At 48.0% G+C, this 21,352-nt stretch overlaps 1 protein-coding gene and 1 long non-coding RNA gene across 3 annotated transcripts in view; one reads left to right on the plus strand and one right to left on the minus strand.

Annotated features, from left to right (window-relative positions):
* Positions 1-269: 269 nt before the first annotated feature.
* HM13 (histocompatibility minor 13) overlaps positions 270-21,352 on the plus strand; it is a 36,988-nt gene continuing 15,905 nt past the window's right edge. For both annotated transcript variants that reach the window (XM_037811024.1, XM_037811025.1), the window contains exons 1-4: positions 270-563; positions 9,088-9,186; positions 14,303-14,385; positions 19,636-19,724. In XM_037811024.1, the coding sequence (XP_037666952.1) occupies positions 381-563; positions 9,088-9,186; positions 14,303-14,385; positions 19,636-19,724 (454 nt within the window). In that variant the 5' untranslated portion in view covers positions 270-380. The remainder of the gene's footprint in view (positions 564-9,087; positions 9,187-14,302; positions 14,386-19,635; positions 19,725-21,352) is intronic.
* Positions 10,137-19,718, minus strand: LOC119515198. Its single transcript, XR_005212990.1, has 3 exons — positions 19,512-19,718; positions 18,686-18,775; positions 10,137-10,379 (listed from the first exon to the last, which is right to left on the minus strand). It is a non-coding gene; the product is annotated as an uncharacterized LOC119515198 (long non-coding RNA).

A 21,352-nucleotide genomic window follows, 5' to 3' on the forward strand; every position in this document is an offset into this window, starting at 1 on the left:
AATAAACAAATTCTCTAGAATGAGGATTTGTGGGAGTGGGGCAGCCTGTGATTGAGGAGGCGGACTGGGACCGGAGGACAGGGTCCTCAGGTGTCCCTCGGGATGGATGCTCAGAGCAGTGGTCCAGTGTTCTTTCCCGGCGATTAGCAAGTTGCCTAGCAACGCTCTGCCCGGCCCTCCGTCACCTCTAGAGGGCGGGGGCGGGGTGAACGGGAACGCGCGCGCGTGTGCGTACGTGCGTGCACGGCTCAGGCCGGCGTGGGGGGCACGTCACTTCCTGTTGCTGTAGGAGAACGTGGCTTTCCCTGCAGCGCCGGTCTCTCTGTCGGTCTCTCCTGCAGAGCCCGGACCTGGAGTCGGACCCTGAGCGCAGCCTCGCCATGGACCCGGCCGTCAGCGACCCGCATAACGGCAGCGCCGAGGCAGGCAGCCAGACCAACGGCACTACGCGGCCGCCCTCCACTCCCGAGGGCATCGCGCTGGCCTACGGCAGTCTCCTCCTCATGGCGCTGCTGCCCATCTTTTTCGGCGCTCTCCGCTCCGTGCGCTGCGCCCGCGGCAAGGTAGGGTCAGCGGCAAAGGTGGGCGCTTTCCACCTCTCACCTCGGGGTTGACTCGGACCTATACCCTTCCTCCCCCTCAGACACCGGCCCTTCCTGGCATTCATCACCACCGCCCCTCGCTCGGGCCCGCATCCCGAAGCTGATCTTTGATCCCCAGAAACGGCACTGACCCCCCAACCGGGTCATGACACCTTCTCCAAATTAGGATTGGCTTCTATCCCCCAACCTGGATCCTGACACACCCCTCTATGCATCAGGCATGTGGCTGGGAACACTGTCAGCTGACCCTCACCCGGGGAGTGGGGCACTGATTGTTCTGAACCTATTGGACCCAGCCAGACCAGCCCCACCCCCGGCTCTGAGTCAACCAGATCTGTACCTGATGGGACACTGGTCTCTGCGAGCTCCTGAATGGTCTCTTGTTACTCCTCACTTAGGAACCCTGCGTCACCCCACCCCAAGGGCCTACTCTGACATCCATATCCAACCCTGACTCTTGTCTAGCTGGAATCGGGCCTGTTGTGTGCTGCCCCAGAACCCTCAGATCATGCCCTTGCCCTTACCTCAAAAAAACTCACCCAGCAATATAGTCCAAGCTCAGACCCTAGTTTTTTACATCGCCTTCTAGAACCAATTCCAGTAAGCCAGCTTCTCAAAGCCTGGCCCTTGGTGCCTTTTCCTTTTAACCAAGCACAGATCCCCTGAGTGTGCTAGTTTCCCCTGACCACTCCCCAACCTTGGACCAGCCTCTTGCCCCACCCTGAGCCCAGACCCTGTTCCTAATCCTTCATTCCCACTTCAGCCACTGACTCTGCCTCAATGTGCCCTTTCTCCTCATTCTACCTAAGAGAATCCTTCCACCAAATTGGACCTAGCCGCTGAGTCACTGAGCTGCTTTTGACCTCTCTTGTGAGACTGGGCCAGACCTTATCCCTAGCCTTCCTTGTCACCTGTTCCTGGACACCTAAAACTTCAGTATGTTCTACTCCCTGGCTCCCCCACTTCTTCCCTATGTTAAGCCATCTTTAGTCCAGTGTACCAATGGCTTCCCACTTCCTGGAAACTTGTCCCCTCCTCCACAACCTCCTGTTCAGATGCTCCACCCCTAACCAGAGCTTCAGACCCAAGCGGAAGCTGTATTACCCAAAGAGGGCAGGCCCACAGAGCAACTGCCACTTTTGAAACTGCTAAAGCCTGGGTTCTGGAAACATTGCCTAGTTTGAGCAATGGCTGAGGCCTGCCACCTTCCTTCCCCAAGAGCAGAGAACCTGCTCACTTGGTGGTCAGACACAAAGATGGCAGGGTGTAGGCCAAGAGACTTGGTGGTAACCCTGTTCTCCCTTCTGTTGTGCCCCTTCTAAGCAGGATTCAAGTGGCCTTAAGCCTTCATTCCATGTCTGTCACTTGGGGCAAGGAGAAGTTCTGAAATAGGCCAGGACAGAGAGAATGAAGGGCAGCATGGCATAAGACTGGGCAGCTTGATCTGAGTGGCTCCCAGAACTATCTGAGTAATTCTCCTTGGCACCTCTGTACATAGATCAGTAATCTCTTCAGAAAACACCTTCCAGGCAACAGAATTTCCTAAACACCCACTATTGCCTGAGGTAGAGGGATGCTGCAAAGATGAGTGTGTCCGAGCCCTGTTACCCAGGAATTTAGGAGTTTGGGTGAGGAAAGAATAACTAGATCTATGATGTAATAGTAGTGCCATGAATTTTAGGGAGAAAGATTAAGGATATCAGGGGCAGGCAAAGATGCTTTGTGTTGGAGATGGGCTTGAGCCTTGGTACCGGGTAGAATCTCAGCCAGAAGACTTCTAAGCAGAGGAAACCAGGTAAGCAGAGGTGCCGAGGCAAGAAGGTACAAGGCAGTTCGGAGATAATGGAAGGTCTACTGTGCCTGGAGCAGAGAGTATGCATAGAAGGGAGCATGAGATGCACTGCAAGATCCATTGTAGCCTCTAGGTACCTCCCAGGCATCTCCTGTCTTGGGAGATGGAAGGCTGCACATGAGGTTGCAAACAGAGCCTGTCTCTTAATAGCCTCCCACCACCAAAAGCCCTGATGCTCATTTTTAAAACTTACGGAATACTCTTCTGGCCTTTGATCCTCACAGCAACTGAGCATAGTAAGCAGAGCCAGTTTTAGTATCCCAATTGTACAGAGAAAGAAACTGGGGGTCAAAGAAATAACTTTCCAAGATCCTTCTGCCAATTGGGGCAGAATGAGGTGTACCTAGTCCAAGTCCAGGGCTTTCTCCCTGATATCAGGTACCTTAAAAGACCCACACTTGTGGCATTCAGGCCTAAGGAAAGGACAGGTCAAGCAGCTCCCTTGTCTGTACTGAAACAAGTCTCCCTGGTTGTTTGACAAGGAAAGAGAAAAGTTAGTGCTGAGACCCAGGAGGTTTGATTTCCCATCGGTGTTAGACCCCAAAGCCAACAGGGAGGGCATATGGGAGCAGAATTCCCTCTGGTCCTTCTGAGAGAGGACATGTCGAGGCAGAATTCTCCCTGGAGCTGAGTCCTACTCAGTAGGTGTCCATAACAGGCAGGGCTAATTGTGAAATCCTCAGGAGAAGAGCATCCAGGACTGTATTGAGAAGAAGCGATCTTGGCAGATGCCATCTTAGCACACTGCCCAGCCCTGCCAGAGACATATCTCTCTCACAGTTCTATAACTCTGCACAGATAAATCAGGAGGAACAGAAAAATCACTCGCTCAATCACTCTTCCCAGAAGGGAGAAAATCCTGGCCCTCACAGTAGCTGCACATCAGATTGGTCCAAAGTCCCTTGACCTGGAACTCAGAGGAACCCCTCAGCCAACAGGACTGGGTGCCTGCTCTGTGCCAGGCCCTGAGCCCGGCACCAGGGGTACAGGGACAAGGAGACCATGCCTTGCCCTCACAGAGCTCACAGTCACCAGGGAGAGAAGACATGTGACCAGCCAACTAGAATGAATATTGATATGCCTAAAGGAGGCAGCAGTTGTCTTTGCAGGGATGGGTAAGACTTCAGCAAACAGAATAGGGGAAGAAGGAGGCATGGGACCACAAGGTGTGTTCAGGGAGGCAGTGAGTGGTGTGACGTGGGCCGCGTATCGGGGCTTGGATGTGGTGGCAAGATGCTTAAGGAGCCTGAGGCCTTTCTGAGGAACAGAATCCTGAAGGTAAAGCAACTGTTGTTTTGGTAGTTACAAAATACTACACACCTGTTTAAAAAAAAAAAATAGCAAATAGTGCAGAAGTATAAAGGAAAAGCCTCCCCTCTAGAAGTAGCCCAATTAGTTGTTTGAGGTATAACTTTCAGAACATGTGTAATCTACAAACATATATGTGCCTGTGTATATATACATATGTAATTTTATTTTTATAAAAATGGGATTACTCGGTACGTATTTGTCTGCAACTTTTTTTTTTTAACAATATGTCTTGGTCATTTTTCTATATCAAAACTTAAAGATCTAACTCATTCTTTTATGGCAGGGAGGGTAGATAATGCATGTCCATTATACAGACTTGAAAGGTACAAAAGGGTTCACAGTGAAAATCTCCCTCCCACCCCAACTACCCAGTTTCCCTCTTAAGGCAGTTCGTGTTACAAAGAGATTCTGTCTTTACAAATAAATAAGAATTTGCTCCCTGCCCCACCCCATTTTAGTTATATAACTGTTATATTTTGTTATGTATAGTATACACTCTTTGCACCTTGCGTTTTTCACCTAATATATGTTGGAGGTCAAATCATGTCAGTACATATAGTGTCTTCTTTTATAACATCTGTACCATATCCCACCTGTACCCCACGGTTTGTTTAAAGCAGCAATTCTCAAAAGTATAGTCTCTGGACCAACATTCATCATTTCACACTTGTCTGTGTATTGGTAGGATAAATTCCTCAAAATTGATTTGCTGGATCAAAGACATTCTTTGCTTAGATAAATTTTACCAGATTGCCCACCATACAAGTTGTATCAGCTTACTCTCCCACCAGCAATGACCTCAGTCTTGTTTAATGGCTACATAGTAGTCAGTTCATTTTCTGGAGGTTTTAAAGCTGGCATGTGATACGATCAGGTTTAGGTTTTAGAAAAAGCACTTTGCAGGATTGGTAAACGGCAGGAGGGAGAACAGCAAAGAGGCTGGTACAGTGATACGGTGAAGACAGCAGTGGTAGCTGAAGGGAGGGGGGAGAAGATGGTTCAGGAGATGTTTAGGAAGCAGAATTGTGGAAAGTTAAGTCAGTGAATATGGTGGTGAAGGAAGGAGACCTGGGGTCTCCAACTGGGGCAACATAGCAATAGAATGGTCGACAAATTCCAGATTATTTCTAGGGCAGGACCTGAAAGCAGTACTCCCAGAGTGCAAACCTAGCCATTGGCTTACAGCTGAGCGTTTCTGTCTCCCCTAACTGCTTTTGCTTCCACCCTGATACCTGAACATCCAGAGTGTTGTTGGAAGCTAAATTTGTTTCTGCTATACGTGTCAGCCTTTTTTCCCTCCCTAATTACATTTGGTGTTTCAGGACCTTTTGCGTTTGCATAAATATGTCAGGTTAAAAAAATCCAAATTGAATTGGTAGATCCTAGCTCACTTTGTATATCCAACAGCAATTTTCAGATAGAAAAGTGTAGGTAATTTAGGGAGTAGGAACCAAGAATTTGGGCTCTGGATCCAGACTGCCTCAGTTTGAATCCTGACTGCCACTTGCCAGTTGTGTGACCTTCAAGCAAGTTATTTCACCTCTCTGAGCCTCTGTTTCCTCATCTGTAAAACAGAACTATTGACAGTACATACTTGAGGTGGTTGTGAGAGTGAAATCCTATAAAGCACCTGGAACAGTGTTTGGCACATAGAAAACTCTCAGTAATGTTATTACTCTGTTTCAGTCAGATTTCAAAAGTGTCCCGCTCTGACTCAACATTGCAGCAAGGGATATTTATAACAGTAACCCACAGAGGAGAGCAGATTCCTCTATATGGTAAAGCATCTGTCCAACCTTGATTTGTGATCAAATACTATTCAGCCTCTTTCCACCCAGGGTACTCCGCTGACTTGAAAGGAATATGTGGAAATGAGCCGAAATTGGTTGTAGGTGAAACCACAGAGTCCTGTGTGTACTGTTACACCCCTACATCTCTGTGGTCCACACTTCTCTTTCTTGTGTATAAAGCAAACTCCTCAGCTTAGTCAGCAATCAGCATTTATCTGGCTCTCTCACAGTATACCAGACCCTGTGTTGGCCTTCAAGGCCTTGCTTGAATGACATCTGCCCTAACTTGGCAGAAAAGTCATGTCTTGTCTGCTATCACATGATTTCCTTGTACCTGAGAATAATACACATAGCTTATACAGCTTGAGTGGTTACTCAAGGCACAGTGCTAAATCACAGGGCAAAAATTATAGAATCATTGCAACCCATTTTACAGCTGAGGAAATCAAGGCTCTGAGAGAATAAGTTTCCCAAGGTCCCACAGCTGGGGAGAAGTAGAACTAGAAGTCAGATGCCCTCTCTTCACCTTGTATCACATCAGTATACATGTCTCTTTTGTCACATGTGACCTGTATCATAACATTCTGTTTACATGTCAAGGTCTTGGTCTTCCTGCCTGCAAACTCTTTGAGGTCAGGAGCTGTTGAATTCATCTTTGTACCCACAGTACTGCTACACAGGAAATGTATTGAATTATGACGGTGCACATGGGTGAGGAAATGACCCAAGTCACACAGCACACTGTTGCCTAAAGCAGAAACCAGGGACCGGGACAGAAGAGGAAAGGAAGGAAACCCTGCCTCTCAGTGGCAGTGTTGCTTGCTCACCCCACCTCCACCTCCCAGCAAAGCTGCCAGAGAGTGACTCACAGAGCTGCCTCTGGTGGCTCCAGAAGAGAGGATCTGCCTTCCAGCCCTGTGCCTGGACTGCTTCCAACATACATGTTGGGTTTTGATTCAGGGCCTCCCCGTTTGCCTCTACCTAATAATCATAGCCCCTCAGACAGTGACAGCTCATTAGAGTGTGCCAGGCCCTTTCACATCCCTTATCTCATTTGGTTTGAACCTCTTGGCCCATTTAGAGATAAGTAGCTAGAGGTTGTCATCCCATTTTTACTGGTGAGTAAACTGAGGCTTAGAGAGCAAATGACTTACCTCAGTCACCCAGCAAGCCATTAACAGAACTAAATGAATAACCTTGAGTGTACTTTACATGCATCATTTTGTATGTGTGTGAATTATATCTGTAGGAAAACTCCCAGAAGTGGAATTGCTTGGTCAAAGTGTCTGTGCATTTGTGACTTTGACATATGTTGCCAAATTGCTGTCCACAGGAAGACCAGCCACCCTCCTGACAGCAGTGGAGGAGAAGACTTCTTTTCCTGCAGCCTCACCAACTTAGTATGTGACCAAAGTGTAGATTTTTGCCTTTCTGATAGATGAAAAGTGGAATCTCAGTGTACTTTAATTTGAGTCTCTTAGTAAGAGCGAACCTGAAGGTTCTTCCCATTGCTGGCTCCTGGCCTGTGAGGGTATCTTTATGGCCTTGGTTATGTGCCCTATGTGATGCCTCCTGCCAAAATGCCTCCTAAAAGGCTGGACCAGTTTGTGCTCAAACCAGTGGTGGCTGCAATTCCCAGTTCCCCACACCTTGATCTTCTCGTGATCATTTCCTGGTCCTGCTGCCCTGTGCGCCTTCTCCTTCCCCTTGGCAGCTTTCCACCCTGGGGCAACACGGCATCCCTAAGCCAAAATCTGTCCTTTCCTATTTCCCCCTTGCAGGTTTTTTCCTGCTGGTTTTTCAGAGCCAACTTTGAGTCACAATATTAGTGAACCTCCCCAGCTGAAAGTGATACAGCTCCCAGGGACGCCAGCCCCTTACCTCTCAGAAGGGAAGAGGTAATGTTGGGATCTTAGGCGCTACGGTGAGCCTGTGGCAACTGGGGAGAGAAATTCTCTTTGGCATGAGCAGAGGTCTGGAATGGCATTGCTAGGACTTTTGGTAGCTATGATATAAAATAGAATTAGAAACATAAAATGCAGTGGGAATTGCGCTTGGTGCAGTCCCCGGGGGAAATCTGGAAGGGCTTCATGGCGGTGACATTTGAGCTGAGTCCTTGACAACTGAGGATTTTGCCTACCAGAAAGAGGACATTGATCCTGAAAGCTTTTGACTGTGTTTTTTAATACAGATTTGAACCAGAATCACACTACCCTTGATGAATTTTCATTAGAAATCTTTTGGCATGAATTCTGTGAAGCTGATTTCATTCCTGTGTTGCACTATTAACTTCATTTCCCATTTTTTCCAGTTTTCTAATACTGAAATTATTTTTATTGCATTAGGGTTTTTTCCATGTGTTCTAGTTTGCTAATGCTGCAGAATGCAAAACACCAGAGATGGATAAGCTTTTATAAAACGGGGGTTTATTTCACTACACAATTACAGTCTTAAGGCCACAAAGCGTCCAAGGTAACACATCAGCAATCGGGTACCCTCACCGGAGGATGGCCAGTGGCCTCCGGAAAACCTCTGTTAGCTAGGAAGGCAGCTGGCATCTGCTCCAAAGCTCCGGCCTCAAAATGGCTTTCTCCCAGGACGTTCCTCTCTAGCAAGCTTGCTCCTCTTCAAAACATCACTCCCAGCTGCACTCCCTTTCCTCTTTGAGTCAGCTCATTTATATAGCTCCACCGATCAAGGCCCACCCCGAATGGGCGGGGCCACGCCTCCATGGGAACATCTCATCAAAATTATCACGGACAGCTGGGTGGGGCACACTCCAAGCAAATCCAACCAGCACCAAAACTTCTGCCCCACACAAGACCACAAAGATAATGGCATTTGGGGGACACAATACACTCAAACCGGCACACCATGTAAATATTTATCTTCTATTGTCCGCTCTTTACCCACGTCATATTCTTGCCAACTATGGTGTCTGCCATTATAAATTCAATTGTTTGAATTTTATTTGAGTTTTGTAAAGATTTGCTTCTCCTGTCAACTGGTATTCTTCCCTGTGCAGGTTCAGCCTAGTCAGGTTTTATTTGTTGTTGGTTTATTTCCACTAATAATATTCATTACCTACCAGTTAAAAGACTAATGATATTTACCTCTTAGCTAATCCCTAAGAAAATTGAAAATAATTCTCCTCATGAGGGCTAGGACTGTGTCATATTGTCACCAGTTTCCAGGTTTTTTCTTTCTATTATCCCATAGCACAACTGCTTCTGTGATAGCTCTTCTCCGGAGATGGGCACAGTGCTCTGGGTACTCCCAGGGCTGTTCTAGTCGGGACCCAGACCGCCTCGGTGGCAGTGTGGCAAGGTCAGAGCCTCTTGGTCCAGGATGGGTGGGCACGAGCACAAGCCCAGAAGCAGGAAAACCTGTGGGGACCTCTGAGGCATCTAACTGAACCAAGGCAGAGAGGGAGAAGGAGATGAGGGCACCACAGGGCATCAGGCTCCCCCCAGTTCCCAGCCCGTGGAAGTCAGAACCACTCCCCTGCTCATTTGGCCCTTCTCCTCTCTAGAATGCCTCAGACATGCCCGAAACCATCACCAGCCGGGACGCCGCCCGGTTCCCCATCATCGCCAGCTGCACGCTCTTGGGACTCTACCTCTTTTTCAAAGTAAGTCTTTTGCCACTTGTTGTGTCATTTGGTTTCAGTAAGTTCATTTTATTTTGTTTTACTTTTCCCATTACAGGAGGCTTGCATGTTCATTTATAGAAAACAAAGAACAGGGAAAAAATAATCATAATAAACCCCTGGACCCACTACTCAGAGTCAATCACTGTGAATGTCTGGGACTCTTTCCCACCAGTTTCTGTTTTGTTCTGATTTTGTGATGCCAGTTTTGGATTCATTGTACTGTTTCTGTTGGGATGGGTGTAGCCTGTGTCCAAACATACCTCTACCGTACTAATTGTTTTTTTTAATTTACCGAGGTTTATTTTCCCAGTAAAAGTTATGCAGGCTTAGTGTTGAAAACCTGGAAAACACAGAAAAGTAAAAAGAGAAAAACAGCAATCATCCAAAATCCCCCTACCAGAGACAATCACAGTGTCCTTTTGGAGGTGTGTCCTTCCACTGTTTTTCCCATGCATGGTTTCTCCGTAGCTGTGACCACCTAGTGTATTCAGTTTTGTAGCTGCTTCTTTCACGTCACTTTGATAACATCATAAGCATTTTCTCATTTTCTGCAGATTCTCCTCAAACATTTTTTGAAAATATAACTTGTACTATTTCCTAGTGGTAAAAGTAGCATGAGATAATCACTGTTAACATTTTGGCATATCTCCTTTCAGGCTTTTAAACCTATTTTTGACATAATTATAATCAAAACTATAGTGTCATATCTTGTTTTTTTTTTTAATAGTATATAATGAACACTTTTCGTGGTCATAAAAATTCTTCAAGGATTACTTTTTAATTTACATTTTAAAAATACATGTACATGGTTAAAGGTTCAAATGAGCCATATCCTCTCCAAATATAGTCTCTCATGAATCTTTCCATTATGCACATAGATATCTACATTTATGTTAAAATTTAAAAACATGTAGATATCAAACATCTCATATGTGGAGATCTTTCTGTATCAACACAGATCTGCCTCACTCTTTTTAACAGCTGCTCATGATCCTGTTTTGTGGATTACTGCTGAGGGATATGAGGTGTATCCAGTGTTGGGATGTCACAGCAGAGCAGCTGTGAACATCTTCATGCAAATATCATGGCATGTTTTCAGGTATATATGCAGTGAGATCTCCAGGTCAAGTAGCATCTCCATTTGTCGTTTGGGTAGATAGTGGCATGTGGTCCTGCAAAAAGATTGTACCAGTTTGCATTCCACTAGCAGTTATGAGCGCACTGTTTCCCTATACTCTCATTTGCATTGGATAGCATCAAAACTTTTAGTTTCTACCAGTCTGCAAGTGAGTGAAAAACGTGGTTTAAATGCCCGTTGCCTGTCCCAGCACTCCCTTACTCCCTCACTGTTGTTGGATTAGAAGTACTCTGATGGTTCAGAATATTCCCACAGTTATACCACTGTGGGATTTACATACAGCATCCTTTCCCATAAAACAGAAAGTGTCATTCTGATTTTTACTCTAAGTAAGAGTAACTCAAATAACATTGGTTGTTCACTGTTGGATGTTTATCCTGGACCTTGGGTGCAGAGCTGAATTTATCAAACGTCTTGGTTCATAGCATACCATCGTTAGTCCATGCCAGGTGCTCCCTCCTTATTTTTTCCTCACCCTTCACCCATAATCCCCACCTCCATTTCCCGCCTCATTTCTCTCTCTGCCAGAGGCACCTGCTGTAATGCATTTGGTTTATGTACTTAAATTAGATGTGTGTGTCTCCTTGTAAAATAAATGGTGTAAGCCCATCTGTGTGTATGAGTGAGAGTCTAGTTTCCATAAAGAGAGGCTGTGCTTTACAATCTCCCTCTGTTTCCTTTTCCCATCTCCTACACTTTTGAGATCGCTCTTTTGCTCCATATACATCTAGTCTACTGCTGCTAACTTGGCTTTTGGAAGCTATTTCTCAAATCTCTACTGTGCCAGGAATACATACCCAGTCCCTTGCCGCAAGACCGTCTAACATTTTTAGAGTTTAGGATTCTTTCCTGAGGCTATATTCCCCAAAAAGGAATTTCTGGCCGCAAAGGGTGTGAGCATTTTTATTTAAGGCACTGGGTGCCTGTTGCCCAGCCTGTCCTCCTGTCCAGGCAGGTAAACCCCAGCTCTCTTGTTCAACAAAGCCCCAGGCCCCAGCCTGCCTTGTGCCAGGGGGCAGGGTGTGCCTCTTCTCTGTGCCTCTGGCGAGTCCAGGTTGAGATTTCTGAAAGGCAGCTGCCTGGACAGTGCAGCCCCAGGCTCCTCCTGAACGCCAGACCGACAGCTGGTTGGCTGGTTTAACAGAAAAAAGGCTCACCCCAGGCCTCTTACCCAGCACCCTTCTCTCCTTCTCCTAGTTGGGGCACTGGAGTCTGTAACATTTCTCAAAATCATTGCGTTTACTTTATCCCACCTCATTTAAAACTGATGGCTTTGAGGAAGCTTATAAAAATTAAATCCAGGAAGGGGGAGTGTGTGTTTGTATAAAATAAATAAAAATTTCAGTCGAAGAGTATAAGAAAAATAAGGGAAGAAATTGGGGTGAAGAAAATTAAAATAGGATTAAGGAAATGAAGTCTTGAATGAGGCCCATACCCAAACACCATGTCCTGAAGGCTTGAGCCCTTGCCAAAAGTGGGCCATAGGTATGACTGATTTTTTTAGCAGCCAAAGCATAAAGGAAAGGGAGACTTCACACACAATTCACACAGTCAAAACCAACCAGAAGCTCAAAGGTATGGCCAGAGAGAAAATTTTCCCAAGTGCCTACATAGAAAACCACATCTTCATAAATAAAACATAAACCATATGCCTCTGAAATATGTTCACAGGTCTTTTTTTTTTATTGCATTTACATTATAGGCCATTGATTTGTTCATCCATTCAGTTATTCTATAAATATTTATTGAATGACTGCTATACACCAGGCCCTGTGCTGAGTGCTGGGGACATCATGATGAGAGGTACAGATGGCCTGTCCCTGCCGTCAGTGAGCATCTTATTAGGTGGTGGGGACAGACACCAATCAAATAACCACACAGATAAATGTAATGTTACACTCTAACAAGTGCTATGAAGGCGAGGTCCAATAAAACCCCACAGAGCCAAAATAAATAAATAACTAAAACCCACAGAACCAGCAGCCAGGAGTGAACCCCTGCTTCTGCCGAGCCCCAAACCTAGACAGCCACACCTCCATCCACCTCGCTGTCAGCCAGAGACCCCACCAGTCATCCTTCTTCCTGCTATTTCAGCCCTCCTATCCCACTCTGCATATCCTGCCAGTCCAGTTCCAGAACCAGTTGGGAATCCGACCACTGCTCACCACTTCCCCAGCATCCCCCAGTCCAGGGCTCCATCCTCCACTGCTGGATCATGCAGTGCTCTTCACGCTAACTCTCTGCTTGCCCTGCCACAGAGTCTTTTCTTCCACACAGCAGCAAAGGATCCTCTTGAGCCATCAGCTCATGTCACAGCCCTGCCCTCAGCCCTCTAGTACCAGCCTGTCTCAGATAAAATCAAAAGCCCTTTTCATGGTCTTCAGGCACTGCAGAGTCCAGCTCCCTCTTACCTCCCAGCCTCATCTCCAGGCACTCTCCCCGGGCTCACTCAGCTCCAAACCCACAGGCCCTCACTCTTCCCTGCACACATAAAATGCACCCATCTCAGGACATTTGCACCCGCCCTTCCCTCTGCCTCAGATGCACTTGCCCTGCATAGCCACATGGCCTGCCTGCTTACTGTGGTTAGGGTTCTCCTCTGGTGTCCTCTTAGCAGGAGGCTTTCCCTGGCCACACATCTAAAATAGCACTGCCTCCTTCACTCATTTGCTTTGCTTTGCTTTCCTGCTTTGTCCCCGTCACCACTTGATGGCATACCGTGTATTTGTTTCTTCTGAGACTCTCTCCCTCACTGACACATGAGCCCCAGGGGGCACGGACTTTGTCTGCCTCGTTCCTTGCCGCGTATTTGGTGTTTAGCCCAGCACGTAGTAGGCACTCAGTAAACATGAACCAAATTAATGAGGGAGGTAGGCTGAGGACAGCTGCTGTGAGCTAGGAGCTGAAGGAGGACGAGTAGGGGCAGCCTAGGTGAGGAAGGGAGAGGGGAGAACATCCCAGGCAGCAGAAGAGCATGTGCACAAACAAGGCCCTGCGGAAGGCCAGTGTGGCCACAACCTGGAGAACAAGAGCACTGTGGTGTGAGCCACGGCTGACAGGTCAGCGGAGGTCAAGGAGGGCCCAAGAAGCCAAGATGAGGTGTGGGCCTTCAGCTTGTGAGAGCAGAGGGAAACTGTTTAGAGGCTTTAAGCAGAGGAGCAACGTGATCAGACAGGCCTTTAAACAGATCCCATAATAGCCCTACTTCAGAGTACCCAGTATCCCTGTGCCCCACACAACAACACATTATTCCCTCCCATTAGAGGCCATCACAATCACAGATTCAGTGGGTGATATGATGAACATGGAGCGTATGGCATAGCCTTCCCAAAGCCCAGAATTAACCACATGTGGCAATTAGCTTTGGAGCACTGTGAAAGGGGATGTTTCTCAGTCTCGCCTAACAATAGTTGAACATGAAGAAGCAGCTGTCAGGGCTGCGGTGATAACTTCATGGGGGAAGTTGTCCAGGAGGCGTGACATGGAGAAGGGAGTGGGGCACAGAGAACTGTAGCCAGCAGGCAAGGCCTTAGTGGCCACTCAGAAGCGGGGCTCAGTGAATTTCTGAACAGGGAAAAAGAACCTGGGAAGAGTGAGTTCTTAGACTCAGATAGTTCTCCGGAGCTGTATCCTGCAGACTCACCCCTGCCCCAGGATCCCATTTAGGCACAGACATAATTTTGCCTCTCTTCCAGCTGTGGAGCCACCAAGTGTAACCCTCCAGACTCCTTTGGGAGATGCATGTGGGGGCTTGAGATTCCCCCTTTTTCCCCAGAAAAAAAGTTCTTCTGGCCACAGAAACTAGAAGGCCCCTAGTACGCTCTTGAGATTCTTCCTGACACTGCCCCCCAACTCCAGAGGAGTGAAACCAACCTCTAGAAGAGAAGCGGGGACTCCGGTTTCCCTGTAGCTACCAGCAACCCTGACTTCCTGTTTCTCTTTTTGTTTCTATCTCAGATATTCTCCCAGGAGTACATCAACCTCTTGCTGTCCATGTATTTCTTCGTGCTGGGAATCCTGGCCCTGTCCCACACCATCAGGTCAGAAGGCATCTCTCTGCAGCATTTGAAGCAGTTTTCTCAGGAGCCAGTTCAGGGTCTTGGATGAGAACATGACCTTTAGCGTCATACAGAGCCAGGTTTGAATCCTGGCTATAAAACCCAAGAGAATCTTTCCCCCGTATCGCACTGTGAGTGCCTAAGACGAAAGCTGTAACCTCTCTGGACCACATTTGCCTTAGAGAATCAGCAGAGTGTCCGGCAGGAGTTCTTAGGGACAGCAGTGTCCATGTTAGTTGTTAAGTGCTGAGATGAGTGGTATCGAGGCCACCTCCCCGTTGTGGCTGCCTGCTGGGCACCAAGCACAAGGGGCAAGGCTCTTCACATGTGCTTTTACTTGATAATCAGAAGTTAAGAGTGCAGGCTCCTGAATTTGACTACCTGGCTTCAAGTCCAGACTCTGCCACTTAATAGCCCTGTGACCTTGAGCAAGATACTTAATCTCTCTGGCCTCAATTTCCTTACCTGAAAGTGAAGGGAAATGATACCTTTCTCCTGAGGTTATGTGGAAAGCTCTTAGCCCAGTGGCTGGCACTTACATATGTTCAATAACTGTTAGCTGCTGCCATTACTTTCTGTGTTAAGCTGCCAGGTAATCCATAAGTTTAGCTTTTGCCTTGAATCCTGTGTTACAGTCAGGGAAACTAATGCTCAGAGAGGTGATGACAATTGCTAGGATCACACCGCTCACACGCAGCAGAGCCAAGATTTGAACCCAGGTCTGTGTGGCCCCAAAGCCCATGCTCTTCCCACTGCCATGCTGCTCCAGATTGCCACATGCTCATGAAGAAACCCTGTCAGCCCAGTGGGGATGGGCAGTCCAGGCCCCCGGTCCTCAGGGGGCTGCTGTTGACATTTGGGCCAGGCCAGTTACCCGCTGTGCAGGAGTGTGTGGGCAGTGCAGGTCATTTGGCATCCCCAGCCCTGCTCACCCATTGGCAGTTGTGCCCCCACCCCTACCCCCAGGTTGTGACCACAAAAACATCCTGACATGTTTCCATCTGTCCCCTGGAGATGGTGCAGTCTCGGGCTGAGAAGCACTTAATAGACTGGGAGGAGGCCAGTAGCCCAGAGCAGGCTCCCCAAGAAGGAGGGAACATGACTGGAACACAGCTTGGAAGGGTAGGAAACCTGGAAGAGGTGGCAGCGGTGGGGAAGGTCAGGTGCTGGGAGGTGTGTGTGCATTGAGGGCACATTTAGGGTCGTCCCAGAGCAGTTGAAGAGAGGGTTAGAAATGCAAGGCAGGCTCTGCTCACAGACGGCACTGAAGGCCAGGGGAGCTGGGCCTCATTCCTCTGGGTGTGTGGGCAAGGTAATAGGAAAGAGCACAGGCTCAGGAGGCGGCCGGCCCCGGCTCCAGACTTGGCTCTGCTAGCTCTATAGTTTATGTAAGTTACTCAGTCTCTCTGAGCATCAGTTTCTTCACCTACAAGATGGAGATACCACGAGCACCTCCTAGGAGGGGTGTGCTAAGGATCGAATGAGCCCCAGGGTAACGTGTCGAGAGCACAGCGCCAGGCTCACAGGGAGTTGAGTGGTGGCCCAGTGACAAATGGCTGGGACTTGAACTCTGGTTCACTGACTGAGTTCAGTGTTGTCTTCAACTGCATGCTACCTTTGACCCACAAAATCTTATTCTAGCCACCTTGGACAAGTTCTAGTCCAGCCCCTCTACCCATCCTGAGAAGCAAAGGCACCAACAAGAATGGCAGACCCAGTCACCCCTCCTGGCAGGACAGACCCTCCTGTCATGGTGGAGGGGTGGGAGGGAGCGAGCCGTCCCTTCCAGGCACTGGGTCCTCCTTTCTCTGTGTCGATGAGCCTCCCCCCAACTCCAGCCCATTCCACCATCTACCAGGGGCCTGAGACCCCCCAGTTCTCCCCATAGCCCACCCCCCACTTCAGAATGAGAGAATCCAGTGCATTTTGAAAGTCACTGCCGGGCCTCGTACTGAAGAACTGATTATTTCATTTATTTCCTCAACAGCCCTGCAAGAGAGATCTTATTTCTATCCAGCTGCCCACACAGGGCATCTTGACCCTCTATCATTTTGACACCAAATACATTTGTTTTGCTTTTTAGAACAGTGACTGAGGGGCATTGTCCCAAATTTCTCATGGATTAGCCAAGAAATAGTTGTCTATCCATCTTTAGCCAAATCATTATTTTTACTGATAGAAATTGTCAACAGAAAATAAAATCAACAGCAGCTGAAACTATACATAGTAAAATTTGTTAGTGACTAAACATTAACAGAACAGTCATTTTCTTGATAAAATTTAGAGCATAAAATAAGACCAGGAAAAATGAGACCTTGTGAAAATAATGGATGGCCATAGACAGAAGGAGCACTTGCTGTGGTTGAAACTATCCTGTGAATAATCCAGCAGGGGCCAGAACTGTTGGATGAGTGAGATCTTTATTGTAAAATTTATATGGAAAAGAATTGAGTTCAATGAAAATAATTTCAGTAAAAGAAGGGAGGGGCAATAATTTAATCATGCTGTTTAGAAAGTTGGTCCAAAAAATAAATTATTTTCTTCTTCAGTTAATTAAACTGAGTTTTCTTAAATACATTCTCAATGAAAATTCTGCAGTCTTGTTAGAATTTTGGTGAGCTATTTGTAGCCACAAACTTAAGCATCAGCCTTTCCACAGGATCCAGACAAGATCTAAAGGTTCGAGTCTAGAAAGTTGAGGCTTAAGGGGTTATAAATATTACCACCAGAATTCATAGCTGGTGAAGGCAGAGCGAGCTTTTAAGCCCAGATCTGACTCCACAGCCAGTGTTCTTTCCAGGTTTGGAAAGTGAAGGGGAAGAGAGGGCAGAAGGAGAGTAGGCTAGCAGAAAGGCTGTGAAGCGCTCTCAGGATCTCTCCTCCACCCCACTGCAAGCCTCTCTGGGAAGACACCACAGCTTGGGATACTGGGGGAAGGCAGGGCCCACATCTTGCCTTCTCTGTGTACAGTCACCAAGGCTCAAGCCCAAGCCCAAACCCTAGACTTCCTCCGTGCCAAGGGAGCCTCACTTATTTTTACCGCCTTTGAGCTCTTGCCCCACCCAGCTGACCTTTAGAGGAAAAAAAGACCCAAGATGCCAAAATTTGCCACCCCAGGAGGAGGTGGCCACGTCATCAGTTTTATCGACCCTTGCCTTCCACTCCCAGGCAAGAAGGGCACCAGGATGTGGTTTCTCAGCAGGAAGCAATGACCTTTAGGTTTGACATGAGCCAGCACGGCCAGAAAGAACCTCCCTGCCTGCTTCCAAAGCTGTTCAGCAAGCACTTCCTTGGAACCAGGCCTGGCGTGAGGCAAGAAGCTAATGAGACAGGGCCCCTGTCCCGGAGCTCACAGACTCACACCAGCCAGGTCACTAGGCTCTTTCACCATGTTTTCCAGCAGCTCCTCTTCTCTCAGGGTAACAAAGACATCAGCTGAGTGACTTCTTACTTGAAATTGAATCCATAATCAGACCAACCTTATTTAGTTTACAATGTGTCTAGCACTCAATCCTCTTAAATAATCATTGTTACTGTGGTTTTCTAGATGAGGAAACAGTTGCACAGAGCACTTAGGTAACTTCCCCAAGGCCACACAGCTAATAAGTGGCAGAACCAGGATTTGAATCCAGGAAGTCTGGTTCCAGAGTCCATGCTCCTGACTGCTGCACTCTGCTTGTTGGGAAAGCTAAGCTCCAAGCTCCTAAGGAAGTGGTCTGGCTGGGGTGAAGGACTTAGTTCCTTCGGACTTCTCTCGGACTCAACCCTTATTCACACACACACACTTTATGGCTTCAGATCCACCCCTCCCCACCCCCAAAAAAAGTGAATCAGCAAACTGAACTGAAAGTAGCTTCCAGCCTCTTCCAGCCCAGCTTCTGCCTCCGGCCTTCTTGGAACCCTTCTCTGGAAGCCCACTGCCTATTCAATCCTTGTGCCGACCACATCACCGTGCTCAAAGCCCTCTCGTCCACTTACACCCCAGCCCTGCAAGGGGGCAGGGATTGGCTGTTTCACAAGTAGGGAAACCAGAGCCCAGGGATGTTTTTTAAATCTGTCTTCTTACTCTGAGCCCCAAGGTCTTAGAAAGAGCCTGCCTTTACCACTATGACCTGGGTATCTCCTTGGCTTGCCTCAGTTTACCTGTCCAAGTCTGGGAAGACCATACCTGAATTTGCCTGCCTCATTCATCATTATCAGTATGATCTGATGTAAAAATACTCTCAAGCTTGGACACTGGATGAGCGCACCATGATAACAGAAGCTCCCAATTCTTACATACCAGCTGCAAGTCCAGTGCTGGGCTAAGTGTTTCACCTGCTGTCCCTCGTATCTTTGTAGCAGCTCTTTGAGTCAGGTGATGTTATTATCCCTGCAAACAGGTGAGAAGACAAGCTCAGGAAGATGAAGTGGCTTGCCCAGGGCCCCACAGTTAGTGCATGGCAGAGCAGACTTCGGGGCTAGGCCCAAAGTCCCCATTTGCTCATCTTGCTCCGAAGAAGAGCCCAGAAAAGAAAGTCTCCATCCCTGCCTGGCCAGGAAGTGGGGCATGCCGGGTGATCAGAGAATGCTTCCAAAGATAAGATGAAGCGGTCGTGAGCAACACTGGCCTCATGGAAGGGGTGAATGTGAGGGTGCTCCACTGGGAGCACTGGAGGCCATGATTCATCTGGCCGACCAAGTCCAGCTGGGATTGTAAAAAAAAACTCAGACCTGTTGCTGAAGAGCAGTGGTTTTCAAATTTGAGTGTATGACAGATCATGAGGGGCAGGAGGTGACTGTCAGGTCATCTGACTTGGTAAGTCCAGAAGGGGGTCTAGGAACATGCATTCTTGATTAGTAGCTTAAGGGACTCTCACACAGGTGATCCATGGGCCAGATTTTCGAATCCATTGTGCTCCTAAAGACTGCCTTTTGCATGAAAGGCTGTCTACCTGTTTTGCATTTCCTTGGTGATAACCAAGAGGCAGTACAGAAGACACTTGACTAGGAGTCCAGAAACCTGGGTTTAGTTTCAACTCATGTTGACTTCCTGTGTGACCTTGGGCAAGTCACTTCCCTTAGGGCCTCCATTTCCATATCTGTAAGATAGGAACAATAATACCTACCCATCAGGGCAGCCTTGAGGTTGCAGGGGCTATCAACAGTAAATGGTGCCTGGCTGGGCTGGGGTTGGGGCTGTGATTGCCCACAGGGGTTCTGTTTGCCAACTTGCTTTGTCTTTCCTTCCAGCCCCTTCATGAATAAGTTTTTTCCAGCCAACTTCCCAAATCAACAGTACCAGCTGCTCTTCACGCAGGGCTCTGGGGAGAACAAGGAAGGTCAGTGCTGCCCCACATTCCCCTGGTAGATGCTCTGCTTGTCTTTCCCTCCATTCCCCTTTGTCTCTCCAATACTGGGACTCTCCAGGAGAGCAGGTGATGAAAAGGTGGGCTCTGGAATCATGTTGTCTGGTTTGCATCCCAGCTCTGCCACTACCTAGATGTGGGGCTCTGGATAAAGGCCCTTACCTCTCTGAGCCTCACAGGTTTTTGGTGGTGGTGGTGTTTCATCTGTAAAAAGGATCCGATGGTCTAGTTCCTCCCTCATAGGCACATGCGTGTTGTTAGGAGCAACGAGTGGATGATGAGTGGAAGGCACTGCCTGGCTCATCAGAAGCGCTCAGGAAGTGTAGGCTGTTATGACTGTTTTTACCGTGATTATTTTTAGTGTGATTACTATCCCACATAAGATTTGAAAAGGGGGTTTCTTGGCTTTAAAAAAAAAAATTTGAAAACCCATGGGGAATTGGGGAAAGCCTGGGCTCTGTGGACTATTAGGGTATGGGTTTGAATGCCATGACAGAATTATCAGAGACTTTTCTCTGTCATGTAAAAGTCTAAGCTAGCAAACATGTGGCTGTCTTACTATGCTTAGCGCTCTTCTGCCTTGTCCCTAGAGAGCAGTGATAGTATGTGATTCCATTTTGCATCTCTAGTGCATCTGTGCCCAATAAAAGTCTAAGCTTGCCCCAAAGAGTCTTTAGGGTCCCAGCTCCTTCAGTCTCTTGTTCTGCAGTAGTTGGGGGTGGCCCTCGGGGCCCAGGATCGCACATCATCACTCCATATCCAGGCCAGCAGGAACATAGAGGCACCCACCTTGCAGGCCCAGTTAGCTACAGGGGAAGCTGGAAAATGTGGCTGTTAGCTAGTCAGCCTCGTGTCCAGCTAAAAGTAGAGAACATAAATTGGGGGGTGACCAGCAGTCTGAAAAGTAGCTTCCTGAAAAGTAGCTTCACTGTGTGACCCTGGGCAAGCGCCACCACTTCTCATGGCTTCCTTATTTGGAAATTTAGATGCGATCACAGGTGGGTCTGAGGCAGGATGTCTGCTAGGGGACTTCCTACAAGGGCAGCCTCAGGGACTCCTGCCTTTTCTCCAGGCCTCCTCTGGCCTGCGTCTCTCACCCTCCTCTTCCTCCTCTACCAGTGAACTAGGGCTGCCAGTAACCTTCCTAATTCCTTTGGTGGCAAAGTAGAAAGATTCCAAAATGAACTGGGGCCTTGCTAAAGTCCTGGGCTCAGTGGCAGCTGGCAGTGATTGAGCTCCGCCATGTGCCAGGCCCTGCGCTGAGCACTTTGTAAGGACCAACTCATTTACTCCCCACAGCAGCCCTATGAGGTAGGTGCTGTGTCCCCTTTTTACAGATGAGGAAACTGGAGCTCAGAGAGGGAACTGCCTTCCCCAAGGTCACCCAGCTACAAGTAGCAGAGCCCGGATTCAAACCAGGTCTGTCTGATCCCAGAGCCTGTGCTTCCAACACCGTGGACCACCTCCCACTGACCCTTCACCAGGCCTGTATTCCCTATGGGCCTCCGTTCCCTCCTCTAGGAAATTGGAGGGACTGGCAGTGGCTCCAGTGAGCTCGCCCCATCCTGAGACTCCCACCAGCCTGGGGCAGCCAAGGCTGG

The sequence above is a fragment of the Choloepus didactylus genome, chromosome 19, assembly GCF_015220235.1.
Source record: "Choloepus didactylus isolate mChoDid1 chromosome 19, mChoDid1.pri, whole genome shotgun sequence".
Lineage (NCBI taxonomy): Eukaryota > Metazoa > Chordata > Mammalia > Pilosa > Megalonychidae > Choloepus > Choloepus didactylus.